The sequence below is a fragment of the Triticum urartu genome, chromosome 7, assembly GCF_003073215.2.
Source record: "Triticum urartu cultivar G1812 chromosome 7, Tu2.1, whole genome shotgun sequence".
Classification (NCBI taxonomy): domain Eukaryota; kingdom Viridiplantae; phylum Streptophyta; class Magnoliopsida; order Poales; family Poaceae; genus Triticum; species Triticum urartu.
The window spans coordinates 49,721,220-49,733,879 of NC_053028.1; the positions used below are offsets into that span (position 1 = coordinate 49,721,220).

General features: G+C 40.2%; 1 protein-coding gene and 1 pseudogene across 1 annotated transcript; both read left to right on the forward strand.

Annotated features, from left to right (window-relative positions):
* The first annotated feature begins 720 nt into the window (after nucleotides 1–720).
* Nucleotides 721–1,639, forward strand: LOC125521613 (annotated as a pseudogene).
* Nucleotides 1,640–6,476: 4,837 nt separating this feature from the next.
* Nucleotides 6,477–7,482, forward strand: LOC125520918 (probable glutathione S-transferase). Its single transcript, XM_048685961.1, has one exon. The coding sequence runs from the start codon at nucleotides 6,599–6,601 to the stop codon at nucleotides 7,310–7,312; it is 714 nt and encodes a 237-aa protein (XP_048541918.1). The 5' UTR covers nucleotides 6,477–6,598; the 3' UTR covers nucleotides 7,313–7,482.
* Nucleotides 7,483–12,660: the final 5,178 nt, after the last annotated feature.

The window sequence follows — 12,660 nt, forward strand, 5'->3', positions numbered from 1 at the left end:
ATTGTGCTTCCCATGATTTAGCCAAACTAGCTAGAAATAAGGTGCATGGGAGTGGATGGAAGATCCACCTGTAGAAATTGTTGATACTCTTGTAAAAGATAATATAATGAGCGTCTTGCAATAAAGAGTACTTTGATGTTGCACGAATCATAAAGCTGTATCGGTCGGACGACTGAGCATGTGACCGAGACTTTGCTAAATCTCAGTCGACTCAGATCTAACAAGCCCGCTGCATATAATGATGAAGTCATTGCTTATGACACGCATCATGGATAGATACATGCAGTTTACTACTGTACTATATTACGTTATCGGTTATCCGCCTCACCAGCTCATCTTATCGATCTCATCATAGCTTACGTAAATCAAATGCTGCATTGCTTCTATCTCACTTGAGCTGTACCAGTCGATCGTACAGCACGCGTACAATATTCTCCCATCTCTCACGAAGCTTCTCAAGTTCTCACTTGACCCATCCAACACACACCAGCAGCTACTTCTGACTGACTAAACCTCTTGGCTGATCAACATCCGTGTCGTTGCTTTCGTTTAAAATCTCAGCAGCGTCAGTCCAGGTGGTGTGAAAAGGATAAGATGTCGACGGATCCTTTCCTTGTAGAAGAGGCAGCGTGCAGCCCGCCATCTCTGACCATGCGCAACCACCACTCTTCCTCGCCCATATAAATACACCAGCTAGCAGCTAACCCAGAGACCACTCAGTTGACGATCAACGAGAAGAGCAGTTTGAGCACCTACGGCGATCGGTCTATCTCATTCTCGAGAGAGCGAATTTTACTTGTTCAGGTCTTCAGGATGTCGCAGCAGCCAGCACAGGGCCCGGCGCCGGTGAGGCTCATCACGGCGTTCGGCAGCTCACGCTCAAGGGGGTGCCATACGAGCTGCTCGTGGAGGACCTGACCAACAAGAGCGAGCTGCTGCTCGCCCACAACCCGGTTCACCAGTCGGTCCCCGTCCTCCTCCACGGCGACCGCGCCATCTGCGAGTCCCTCGTCATCGTCGAGTACGTCGACGAGGCCTTCCACGACGACGGCGACGGGTCGGCGCCCCGTCTCCTCCCGGCGGATCCCTACGACCGCGCCACCGCTCGCTTCTGGGCTGACTTCATCGCCAACAAGTGCTTGAAACCCCTTTGGCAGGCGATGTGGACGGACGGCGAGTAGCAGGCGCGGCTGGCGAGGGAGACCAAGGAGAGCCTGGGGTCCTGGACGCGCAGCTCGACGGGAAGAGGTTCTTCGGGGGCGACGCACTCGGCTTCGTCGACCTCGCCGCATGCACGCTGGCTCACTGGCTCGGCGTGCTGGAGGAAGTCACCGGGGTGCGCCTAATGAAGGATGGCGAGTACCCTGCTCTGCGCCGGTGGGCCAAGGAGTACACCTCCGACGAGGTGGTCAGGCAGTTCCTGCCGGACAGGGACGAGCTCGTCGCCTACTTCACCAAAAACAAGGAGAGGTACAGGTCGTCCATGGTCAAGGCAGCAGCGGTGCAGTGAAGCGGTAGTGAGTGACTCGATCGTGGCAGCAGTACAGTGAAGCAGCAGCCACATCAGAGCTTATGCTACAGTCTATAAATAAGCAATGTATTTTTTAGATATACTACTAAATAAGTACTGTACTAATAAGCATGTATTTTGTTCTACACCATAATCATGCATGGTTTGCCAAACTTTCATCACGGGTTAGATTTCTTTTTACGAAAAGGACATGCATGAATTGTTGATGTGATAGGGCCCCATGCTTAGAGAAAATAGTTAGTGATTGCAACTATTTAAGAATAGAACATTATGCAATGTGTGTCGGATAAAATGGATCAGTACACCCTTGTGACGAAGTTGTGCAAGAAAACACACATGAGGCATGTAGAGAAAGCGGCAAAAAAGAAGCAATCCACAAACTATTTTCCCCACGCATGCAACCCTTTCACATCAATAAATCATGCATGGCTGCCAAATAATTTATCATCACATTATAATTAGAGTGAATTCCTTTTTTACCCTCTATTTTGACATTTTTTACACTAATTACCTCATTTAACGGGATTTCATCCATTTTACCTCATTTAGCAAAAGTTTTGCCACAATTTACCCATTTTAAAATTTTGCGAGTGTTCTGATGAGCAGGTCCCAATTGTTAGGTCCACCTAGCATGCCACATCGACGGTTTTTACCTATCTATTTTTCTCCATGTTAAACCGGTCCTCGCAGCTTCGCTCGACCGGGCTGGCCCGATGTGATCGCCAGAGCAGGTAGCTCGCGTCCAACGCACAACACCTAAGTTGGGCCGCACCACTCTGGCCTCCAATATTCATAGGACGCATCGCTTGCCTTCCTTCGAATCACACGCGCGCCGCAAACAAAGAAGTAAAAGGATTTCGACAATATTCAAAATGTTGAAAAAATACTTTAAATCATTGTACGTCAGTTATAGATGAGTGATATGTATACACGTAATCTTCTAATAAGCATTTTAATTATGTCCGAATCAAACGCCTCACTGGCTAATGCATGAGTCAGGAAAATTTTATAATACACAAATTTGCTATATATGATGGAGATGGTCAAAATCGTGTGGAATGGGGTACGACGAGAGGGCTTGCCTGTTCACCAACCTCGCTGATTTGTTCGACCAGCGGTCCCCATCGACCCGCAACCGAGCACAACCTGATGGGGCCATGTAAATGGACGCGCCCACGCTGACGTCGTCAAACTTGACGGAGCCGGATTACATGGGGCCGTTTCTTACCTTGATCTCGCGGCCAGACATTGGTGAGATTGACGGAGCTGGATTCCACGGGGTCATTTCTTGCATTGATGTCGTGGCCAACCATACAACGCCGCTCGAGGAGGTATGAAATTGCGCTGCTGCCGCTGCCGATGTCTGACAATCCCTAACCCTAAGTTTGAGCGAGCCTGACAGGTACGTGTGGGCAGAAGCCTGGACGGGCGATGCAATCGATTGGGCGTGATTAAGGAGCGTGGTCGACTCGGGCATTATGCGTTGGACGCGACACGAGCGACCTCATCGGGCCGGTCCGGTCGGGAGAAGCCGCGATTACTGGTTCAGGAGAGAGAAAAATAAACAGAAAAAAATCATCGACGTGGCATGCCAACTGGACTTTACGATTGGGACCTGTCTGTCAGAACATTCACGAAATTTTAAACAGGGTAAATCGTCACAGAACTTTTGCTAAATGGGGTAAAACAAATGAAATTTTGCTAAATGGGGTAATTAGTGTCAAAAATGTCAAATAGGGGGTAAACCCCGGAATTCACTCTATAATTATATCTCATAATTATTTATGTCATCAACCTTGTTTGTATGAAAACAGAAATATGAGGGTGCATACTGCAACATGTTGGGGCCCTTTTTGTGAAGTTTGTCAAAATTTTGTCCTTGTTTGTATCAAAACAGAAATGTGAGGGTGCACACTGCAAAATTTGAGGGTGCCACAACAATCGCATTTCCTACAATATATTCTCCTCAGTCCCCAAGCTAAGCCACTCCTCTGGTCATTAATTATTCCTTTCAGCTTGTCCCCCATGACTAATCGCGGTTCGATTCTCCCCCATTTCATTTTTTGAGGAAGACGTAAACCCTTGACTTATAAACCAACAGATTTGTTACATAAATGAATAAGAGAAAAAAAAAAGCAACGTGGGGGAAAACACTATGCCACTCAAGGGGGAAAGAGCCCCCTTGGGGATTGGGGGGGAGAGGGGGCTGCCACCAAGGGGAAAGAGCCCCCTTGGGGCGCCGACGAAGAGGGGGGGAGTAGGACTCCCCCTCCAAGCAGGATTCGGCCTCCCTTTAGGAAAGGGGGGAGGGGGCGCCTCCCTTGTTGGGCCCTTGTGGCCCAACTCCTTCTGCACCTTTTGGCCTTATTTGGCCCGTTGATATTAAATTAAATATATTTTTTGTTCTTCAATAGAGGTGTTTGTAGCAGAGTTCATGTTGTAGAACTTTCACAATAGAGGTGTTGTTGCAGAATTGTTTTTCCAACTAAGCTAATCTTGTAGATTTTTTTGTCTTCACCTTTATATGGCGCTCCAAAAGCAAGCTTTGCAACATCACTAGTATTGTAGAAATCCCGTTGTTGTTGCAACAGTGAGGATGTTGCAAGAAAAAACATACCATGGTTCGTCGCGGTCTTCCATCGACTGGTTGTGAGGGAGGAGCGGCACCGCCCGTCCTTGCCATCGCAAGAATCATTTCAACTATTTGGTTGAGCTGTAATTCTGAATTTACACTGAAATTCTGGATTCTGAATGATACCATATTAGGTTATTTTCATGTAGTCTGGAAAAAGGTCATTCATATGTTCTCATAGTCTTTTATGTGTGATTACTGTGCTTGATTTTAGTGATACATCCATCACCATTTCCTTCATCTTTGTGATTCAATAACAGATCATTTTCATGTATTTCAGATCTGCCATCAACCTGGGCTTTCATGTCTTTTCTGAAACCCTCGATACTTTGTTGGGTTTCAATGTCACTAATATGTCAGTTAAATCAGTTGATATACACCTGGTTTTTTCATTCTGTCGCCTACATGCTGGCCGAAGCTGTTCGGCTCGACAATGCTCGAGATGATATATCTACCTACATCAGGTTCATGAGAAAGGTGTATGCGGAAGAATCCATTGGTCAACTCGTGGTTAAACAACTGCAACGTTGCATATAGGTATGAGATCTGCGAACAACAATGGATCTTGAAAGATGCTGAGAAGAAATACGGGCTGAACCTTACCCAAGAGGGGGCTAAAGATTGTTAGGTGAGCATGTTTGTGAGACCTACGAGGTGTAACACATGAACAAACTGGATAACTTTTGTTTTAATAATATCTTGCGGCCATTTTGTGGCATATATTTATTTGATCTGGTGACATAAAATAAATATGTTTATACTAAACTTTTATACTCTAATAAGTGTGTGTTTATAATATTACAATATGAAAGAGTATAATTTTCTGCTACTTAGATGAAATAGTTAAAGTCATAATAACTGTTGCTAGATATTACTTATAATGTTATTTGCTAAACATCGTGTATCACTTATTATGTGGTTCTACTAAATTAAATTGTGTTTTGAATTGTTTTTTTATAGTTTCATAAAGTATATAGTTTATTATTAAATCTTGATGCGTATGTGATCGTGTTCATATATATTTTAATTTTATTAAATTTCATGGTACAATTCTCTAAAATGTAGGGGCTAACTAATATCTTCATAGTGGTTTCTATTGTATTATTAGATAAGCAAGTTTAAAGAAAATTCTAGAGTATAAATTATACCCCTGCATATACATCTTGCAAGTTGGGTCTAATAACGAGTTGATGACATGTGAATTCTTTATATTTTGTAACGAACTAACATCGTCTATTGTAATCACCTTCAAATGTAAAAATACCACCGATTATGCATACACATGATTTGGTTACTATGATGTGCTCACTTGAAATGTGCTTGGTTTCATATGATGTGTACAAGAGCTCATGTCAGTTTCTGAAATTTAAAAGTTTAGAATGGAACTCAAGACAACGAATTTTACTTATTCAGGATGTCGCAGTAGCCAACACCGGTGAAGCTCATCACAGCGTTCGGCAACCCGTTCGTACAGCGCGTGGAGGTGGCGCTCATGCTCAAGGGGAGGAGGAGCAACGACCACTCATGAGTCTGACCCATACGCCTGGATGGAGGATATCTCATTCGAGAAGGAGGAGGGGGACGACGAATGTGCGGAGGACAACGACAACAACGACTAGACGGCGCCGGCCACTGATCGAGTAGTGTAGGTAGTCAAGGTAGCAAGGCCGCTCGAATAGTGGCATTGCTTATTCTCAAAATGTTAAGTGACCTTCGTAGTCACTAATTATGTGTAATGATATGGATTTTTGTAACTGTTATAGTTTCTATTAATTTATTGTATTTAAACTTGTGTTTGCTTGTTTGGTATGTCTAGTTTGAGCTTAAATTGCCCCTATATTTTTCAAAAATATAACCTAGAAAATCAAATAAAATGAAAGATAAGGATGACGGCTTCCATATCCCTCCATCATATGGCAGATGGCGATCCGTACATCATATGGCGGATGGCAATCACGGATCTGCTAGAGTTGCTCTAAGTGACTAGAGGTAGCATATCATCTCCTTTTATATCCCAACTTAATTTTGTAAAGATGGATATATGCTGAGGTCATTGCTTATGCCATGCATGATGCATAATCATAGTAGATAGATACAAGCAGCCTATGTACAACCGTCGCTGCATTGCTTCTATCTCTCTGGAGCTGTATCAGTAACATTCTCCCACCCGTCGCTGCTTTTGCTAATGTCGGCGTCAGTCCAAGTGGTGTGAACAAGGCAAGATATCGCCAGATCCTTTCCATGGAGAAGAGGCGTGCAGCCCGCCATTGCTGACCATGCACAACCACCGCTCTTCCCCAGCCATATAAATACACCAACCAGCAGACACCCAGTTCACGAGCAGTTTGAGTTCATCCTCCAAGAAACAACAAAAACCTACGGCGATCGATCCATCTCATTCTCGAGAGAGCGAATTTGACTTGATCTCAGCCAGGATGTTGCAGCAGCCAGCGCCGGTGAAGCTCATCACGGCGTTCGGCAGCCCGTTCGCGCACCGGGTGGAGGTGGCGCTCACGCTCAAGGGGGTGCCATACGAGCTGCTCGTGGAGGACCTGGCCAACAAGAGCGAGCTGCTGCTCGCCCACAACCCCGTTCACCAGTCGGTCCCCGTCCTCCTCCACGGCGACCGCGCCGTCTGCGAGTCCCTCCTCATCGTCGAGTACGTGGACGAGGCATTCCACGACGTCGACGGGTCGGCGCCCCGGCTCCTTCCGGCGGACCCCTACGAGCGCGCCACGGCCCGCTTCTGGGCTGACTTCATCGCCAACAAGTGCTTGAAGCCACTGTGGCAGGCGATGTGGACGGACGGCGAGGAGCAGGCGCGGCTGGCGAGGGAGACCAAGGAGAGCCTGTGGGTCTTGGACGCGCAGCTGGAGGGGAAGCGGTTCTTCGGGGGCGACGCGCTCGGCTTCGTCGACCTCGCCGCATGCACGCTGGCTCACTGGCTCGGCGTGCTGGAGGAAGTCGCCGGGGTGCGGCTGATGAAGGACGGCGAGTACCCTGCTCTTCGCCGGTGGGCCAGGGAGTACACCTCCGACGAGGTGGTGAGGCGGTCCCTGCCGGACAGGGACGAGCTCGTCGCCTACTTCACCAAAAACAAGGAGAGGTACAGGTCGTTCATGGTCAAGGCAGCAGCAGCGGTGCAGTGAAGCGGTAGTGAGTGACGCGATCGTCGCAGCAGTACAGCGAAGCAGCAGCCACATCAGAGCTTATGCTACAGTCTATAAATACGCAATGTATTTTTTTAGATGTACGGAGTACTAAATAACTAATAAGCATGTATTTTGTTCTACACCATAATCATGCATGGTTTGCCAAACTTTCATCAGGTGGTAGATTCTCAATATGCCTCGTGTGTGTGTTTTCTTGCACAACTTCGTCACAAGGGTGTACTGGTCCATTTTGTCCCACAGACATTGCATAATAATCTTCTATTTTTAAATAGTTGCAATCCACTAACTAATTTCTCTAAGCATGCGGTGCTTTCACATCAACAAACCATGCGTGTCCGCCACGTCATTAATCTCCCATCCCACTAACTATTTTTCCCATGCATGCAACCCTTTTCACATCAACAAATCATGCCTGGTTGCCAAATCATTTATCATCACATTATAATTAATTCCCATAATTATTCACGTCATCAACCTAATTTTTCATGTTTTCAGCCTATCATCCCGACATCCCTCGGCAACGTCTGGGTTATCTTCTTGTTTATGGATGATTATGCTAATATAGCTGCCACAAAAAGACACTGAAAACTTGCGATGGGCCGAGTTACTTAGACTAGTGAAATGCATATGTTTCTAATCTATATTAATACCTCTATAGTAGGGAGTAATATATGTGTGGAGTCATGTAGTACTTCATTTATTAGGTTGTAGATTCATCTTGTCTTTGTATGTGATATGTTACTCATAGTGTGAGTAACTAGATATGTTACTGAATTTGTCTATCTCCCCACATCATCTTTTTTGCTTATGTGTCATCAATTTGTCTACCTCCCCACATCATCTATGGGTAGTCTGAGGAGGGGAATTGTACACAGGGTGGTCCTTGCACGGGAGGGTTTATTATTTCAATTTAGCTACTTTTCAGTCAGCTGAAATTTCACTTCTGGGTCAGTCAAATTTGTGACCATTGGATTTTTCTGTAAGATCCGCGCTGCGTTTTTTTTCTGACATGTGTTGTCTGTTGTGTGGGCTTCTCTTGTTTTTTGACTGACCCCTTATTTGGGTCAATCGATTTCATTTCTGGGCCGGAGCCCATTAACTCTGCAATCCAGCCCTCCTCTCTCTCCCTTGATTTTTTTAATACTTTTATGTTTTTATGTGATTTTGCTTTTGTTTTTCTAATTCTCTTTGTTAGTTGGTTTTATTTCTATTTTGTGGATATTTTTTGATTTATTTATGTTTTCTGTTTCTATGGGTTTTTCTTTTCCCCATTTTCTTTCCTGGTTATTTTTATTTTTTGTGGGTTTTTGGCTAAGTGTAATTATATAAAAAAATACTATATAATATGTGTCAAAATTTTATGATTATATGTACACTAAAAATGCGCAACTTCTGTGCTAATAGTTTGCAGAATAATACATTATTTGTTTTATAAATTTCAGTTCTATGTACACTAAAAATGCGCAACTTCTGTGCTAATAGTTTGCAGAATAATACATTATTTGTTTTATAAATTTCAGTTCCTTTCTTCTTTAATGGGAAAGCAATGACACTAATTCATTGTTTCTTAGAAAACTTCATTATTTTAATTTTGTTCAATTTTTTATTTCATTTTCTTTATTCTTCAAGGGTAATATCAATACCTCTAATTCATTCCTACTTAGGATTTTTTTGTGAAATTTCATTGTTTGTGCTTATTTTTGCATATTATAAAAAAGCGCAATTTCTATTCAAACCGTGTGCAAATGTTATCATTATTGTTTTTCTTTACTTTTTTTTCTTCTTAAAAGGTTAATACGGATACCACTAGTTCATTATTTTGATCCGGAGAAGTAGAGAAACCATGGATCAAATACCAATGCCACTAATTCATTATTTCTTTAGATAATTTTGTTTTACGACAAATTTCACTATTATGTGTTTATTCTTGCATATTATAGCAAATAGCAATTTATGTGCAGATTTTGTCATTCTTTTATAGAGTTGTTTATATGATTTTCTTTCTATTTAAGGGTATTTTTGCTTCACTTTTTTATTTCTGTTTTCTGTTTCTATGGGTTTTTATTTTTCCCATTTCCTTTCCTTTATTGGTTATTATTGTTTTTTATGGGTTTTTGACTGAGTCTAATTTTATACAAACAAATACTATATAATATGTGCCAAAATTTCATGATTATATGATTATTTTTGCATAATACGATAAATTTGGTGCAAAGTTATGCGCAAGTTTTTTTTTGTGTTTCTTCTTAAAGGAAATACATTATTTCAGTTACACTATGGAAATTATAGTAGGATTTCTCGCAGATTTCTCCCACTCACTTCCCACCCTTTCCTCGCCAATTTCTCATGCCCTTTTTCACATGCCATATTGCACGTGGGCGTATGATTATTCTTGCATATTGTAAAGAAGCACAATTTTTATGTATATTTCGTGCAAATTTTGACATTGTTTGTTTCAGATCATTTTTCCTTTTTTTTTGTTCTTAAATGGTAATACCAATGCCGACCATTCATTCTTCCTTAGGAAATTTAATTCTTTCTTTTATGGGTATTTTTGCTTCATTTTTTTATTTTTGCTTTCTGTTTCTATGCATTTCTCTTTTCCCTTTTTTTCTTTCCTTTATTTGTTATTTTTTATTTTTTGTGGGTTTTTCGCTGAGTGTAATTATATACAAACAAATACTATATAATATGTGTCAAAATTTCATGATTATATGATTATTTTTACATATTACGATAATGTGCAATTTCGGTGCAAAGTTGTGTGTAAGTTTTTTTTAAGTCTTCTTCTTAAAGGGAGTACATTATTTTAGTTACACTATGCGTAAATTATAGGAGAATGCGAAAAATGCATTATTATATGCTTATTCTCTGCATATTTCAAAAAGTGCAATTTCAGTACAAATTGTGTGCAAGATTTGAAAGTTTTTTCTTTTGCATTTTATTTCTTCTTAAAGAGTTTCATTCTTTCTTAGAAAACTTCATTACTTTGATTTTGTTTTAGGTTTTTTTTCCTTCTGAAATGGTAATACCAATGCCACGAATTCATTCTTTCATAGAAAACTTCATTTTCTTATTGTTTTATTTGTATTTCAATTTTTTATTTTGCTTTAGTTTTCACTAATATATATATATATATATATATATATATATATATATATTCTTGCATATTATAAAAATGCAATTTCTGTGTAAGTTATCTGCAAATTTTTTCATCATTTGTTTAATTTATTTTCCATTTTCCTTCTTTCTGAATGGTAATACCAATGCCAATGATTTGTGTGAATTTAATTCCTTTCTCTTTAAAAATCTCCTTTAGTTTTGTATTAGTTTTAGTATTAATTATGCTCCATCCGCACAACCAAAAAGCTAATGATGAGTGTGTGTGGTGCTTGTGTGTGTATGCATGTGGGTGTGTCTGTATGTTTATGTGCGCATGGCGCCTATATGTACGTGCTCTTGCGTCACAACCTAACATAGTTTCAGCCGCTAAAGTCCACAGTATTCATACATGCTTTGAGATGAATATATGAGGCTACAAGGTGGTTAAGAAAAAAATTGACCAGTCGATTTTGTGACCGTCCGGTTCTGCTTGGAGATTTGTGTTGTTTTCTTTTTTTCTATATCATTTTGATGGTGAGTTGGGCTATGTGGAATCGATTGACCCTATTTGTGGAAATTTAGTTCTGTCTTTTGTAGGTATTTTTGCTTCATTTTTTATTTCTATTTATGTTTCTATGTGTTTATTCTTTTTTTCTTTCATTTATTGTTTTTTAGTGGTTTTTTGGCTGAGTGTAATTATATACAAACAAATACCATATAACATTTTCCAAAATTTCATGATTATATGATTATTCTTGCGTATTACGATAAAGTGCAATTTCGGTGCAAAGTTGTGCGCAAGTTTTTCTTTATTTTCTGACTTCTTAAAGGAAATACATTATTTCAGTTACACTATGTGTAAACTATAGTAGAATGAGAAACATGCACTATTATATGCTTATTCTTTGCATATTTCCAAAAGTGCAATGTAAGTGCAAATTGTTGTGTAAGTTTCGAAAGTTTTTTCTTTTTCATTTTCTTTTTTCTTAAAGGGTTTCATTCTTTCTTAGAAAACTTCATTATTTTGATTTTGTTTATGGGTAATATCAATTTATTCCTTCATAGGAAAATAATTTTTCACAAAAATTTACTATTATATGCTTTTCATGTTACAAAAGGGGCATTTTTGTGCAAATTGTATGCAATTTTTTCATCATCTTCTTCTTAAATGGTAATACCAATGCCACTAATCATTTCTTCTTGAAAAAAATTTATTGCAAAAATTCACTTATTATATGCTTATTCTTGCATATTATTAAAAAACATAATTTTAGCGTAAACTTTGTGCAATTTTTTTTGATCATTTATTTTTTATTTTGTTCATTCTTAAAGGGTACTAGCTATAGCACTAATTCATTCTTCCTTAGGAAACAAAATTATTTTTTTAAATATCTTTTGTATTTTTTTACGGGTAATACCAATGCGACTAATTCATTTTTCGTATACAACTTATCTTTTGCAAAAATTTCACTATTATATTCTTATTGTTGCATATTAAGAAAAGCCGCAATTTATGTGTAAATTATGCACAAATTTTGTCATTAAATTTTATTTTTTGTTCTTTCTTCTTAAAGGGCAGTCCCAATGTTCATAATTCATTATATCTTAGAAAGTTTATTTTTATTTTAGGCTCGATTGAATAGGGACGTGCATGATTGTCGCTTGAATATTGCACAGGAGAATCAGATTATGTTACGCACGTATAGTTGCCACCATGAGAATAAGATTAGTTAGTTTCCGTTAAAAAATGTTCCGATACGTACATCCGGACGCAGCAAGGAAGAAATACATGCATGCGTGAAGTGAAATGAACAGTTGGATGATGAAGTGAGCAGGTAGTACTGGAACGGTCGAGTAGAGCAAATCGACTGAAAACGTTATTGGTCAGTCGACTGACCGGAAAACAAAAATCAGTCAACTGACACCTAGCCTGTCCCTTATTATTTTCTAGATAAGTTTTCTTTATAACTTGTTGCATGAGGCTTCCTATTCCACACATACAACGGGCTCCTTCAGGCTCCCGTGCCAGCGGTAAGTGGTCCCCCTATTTGGGCACCGCACGAGCTCCCCTCCTTTTGTCATCGTTCTTTTTACCATTTCTAGTTTTACCTTGTGTTTTTTCTAATTTTAAAATTTTACATCCTATCATTTTTCAAGCATCTTATTTTTAAAATTCATGCAAGTTTTTATTTAACCCATGAATGTATTTTTCTTAACTTCAG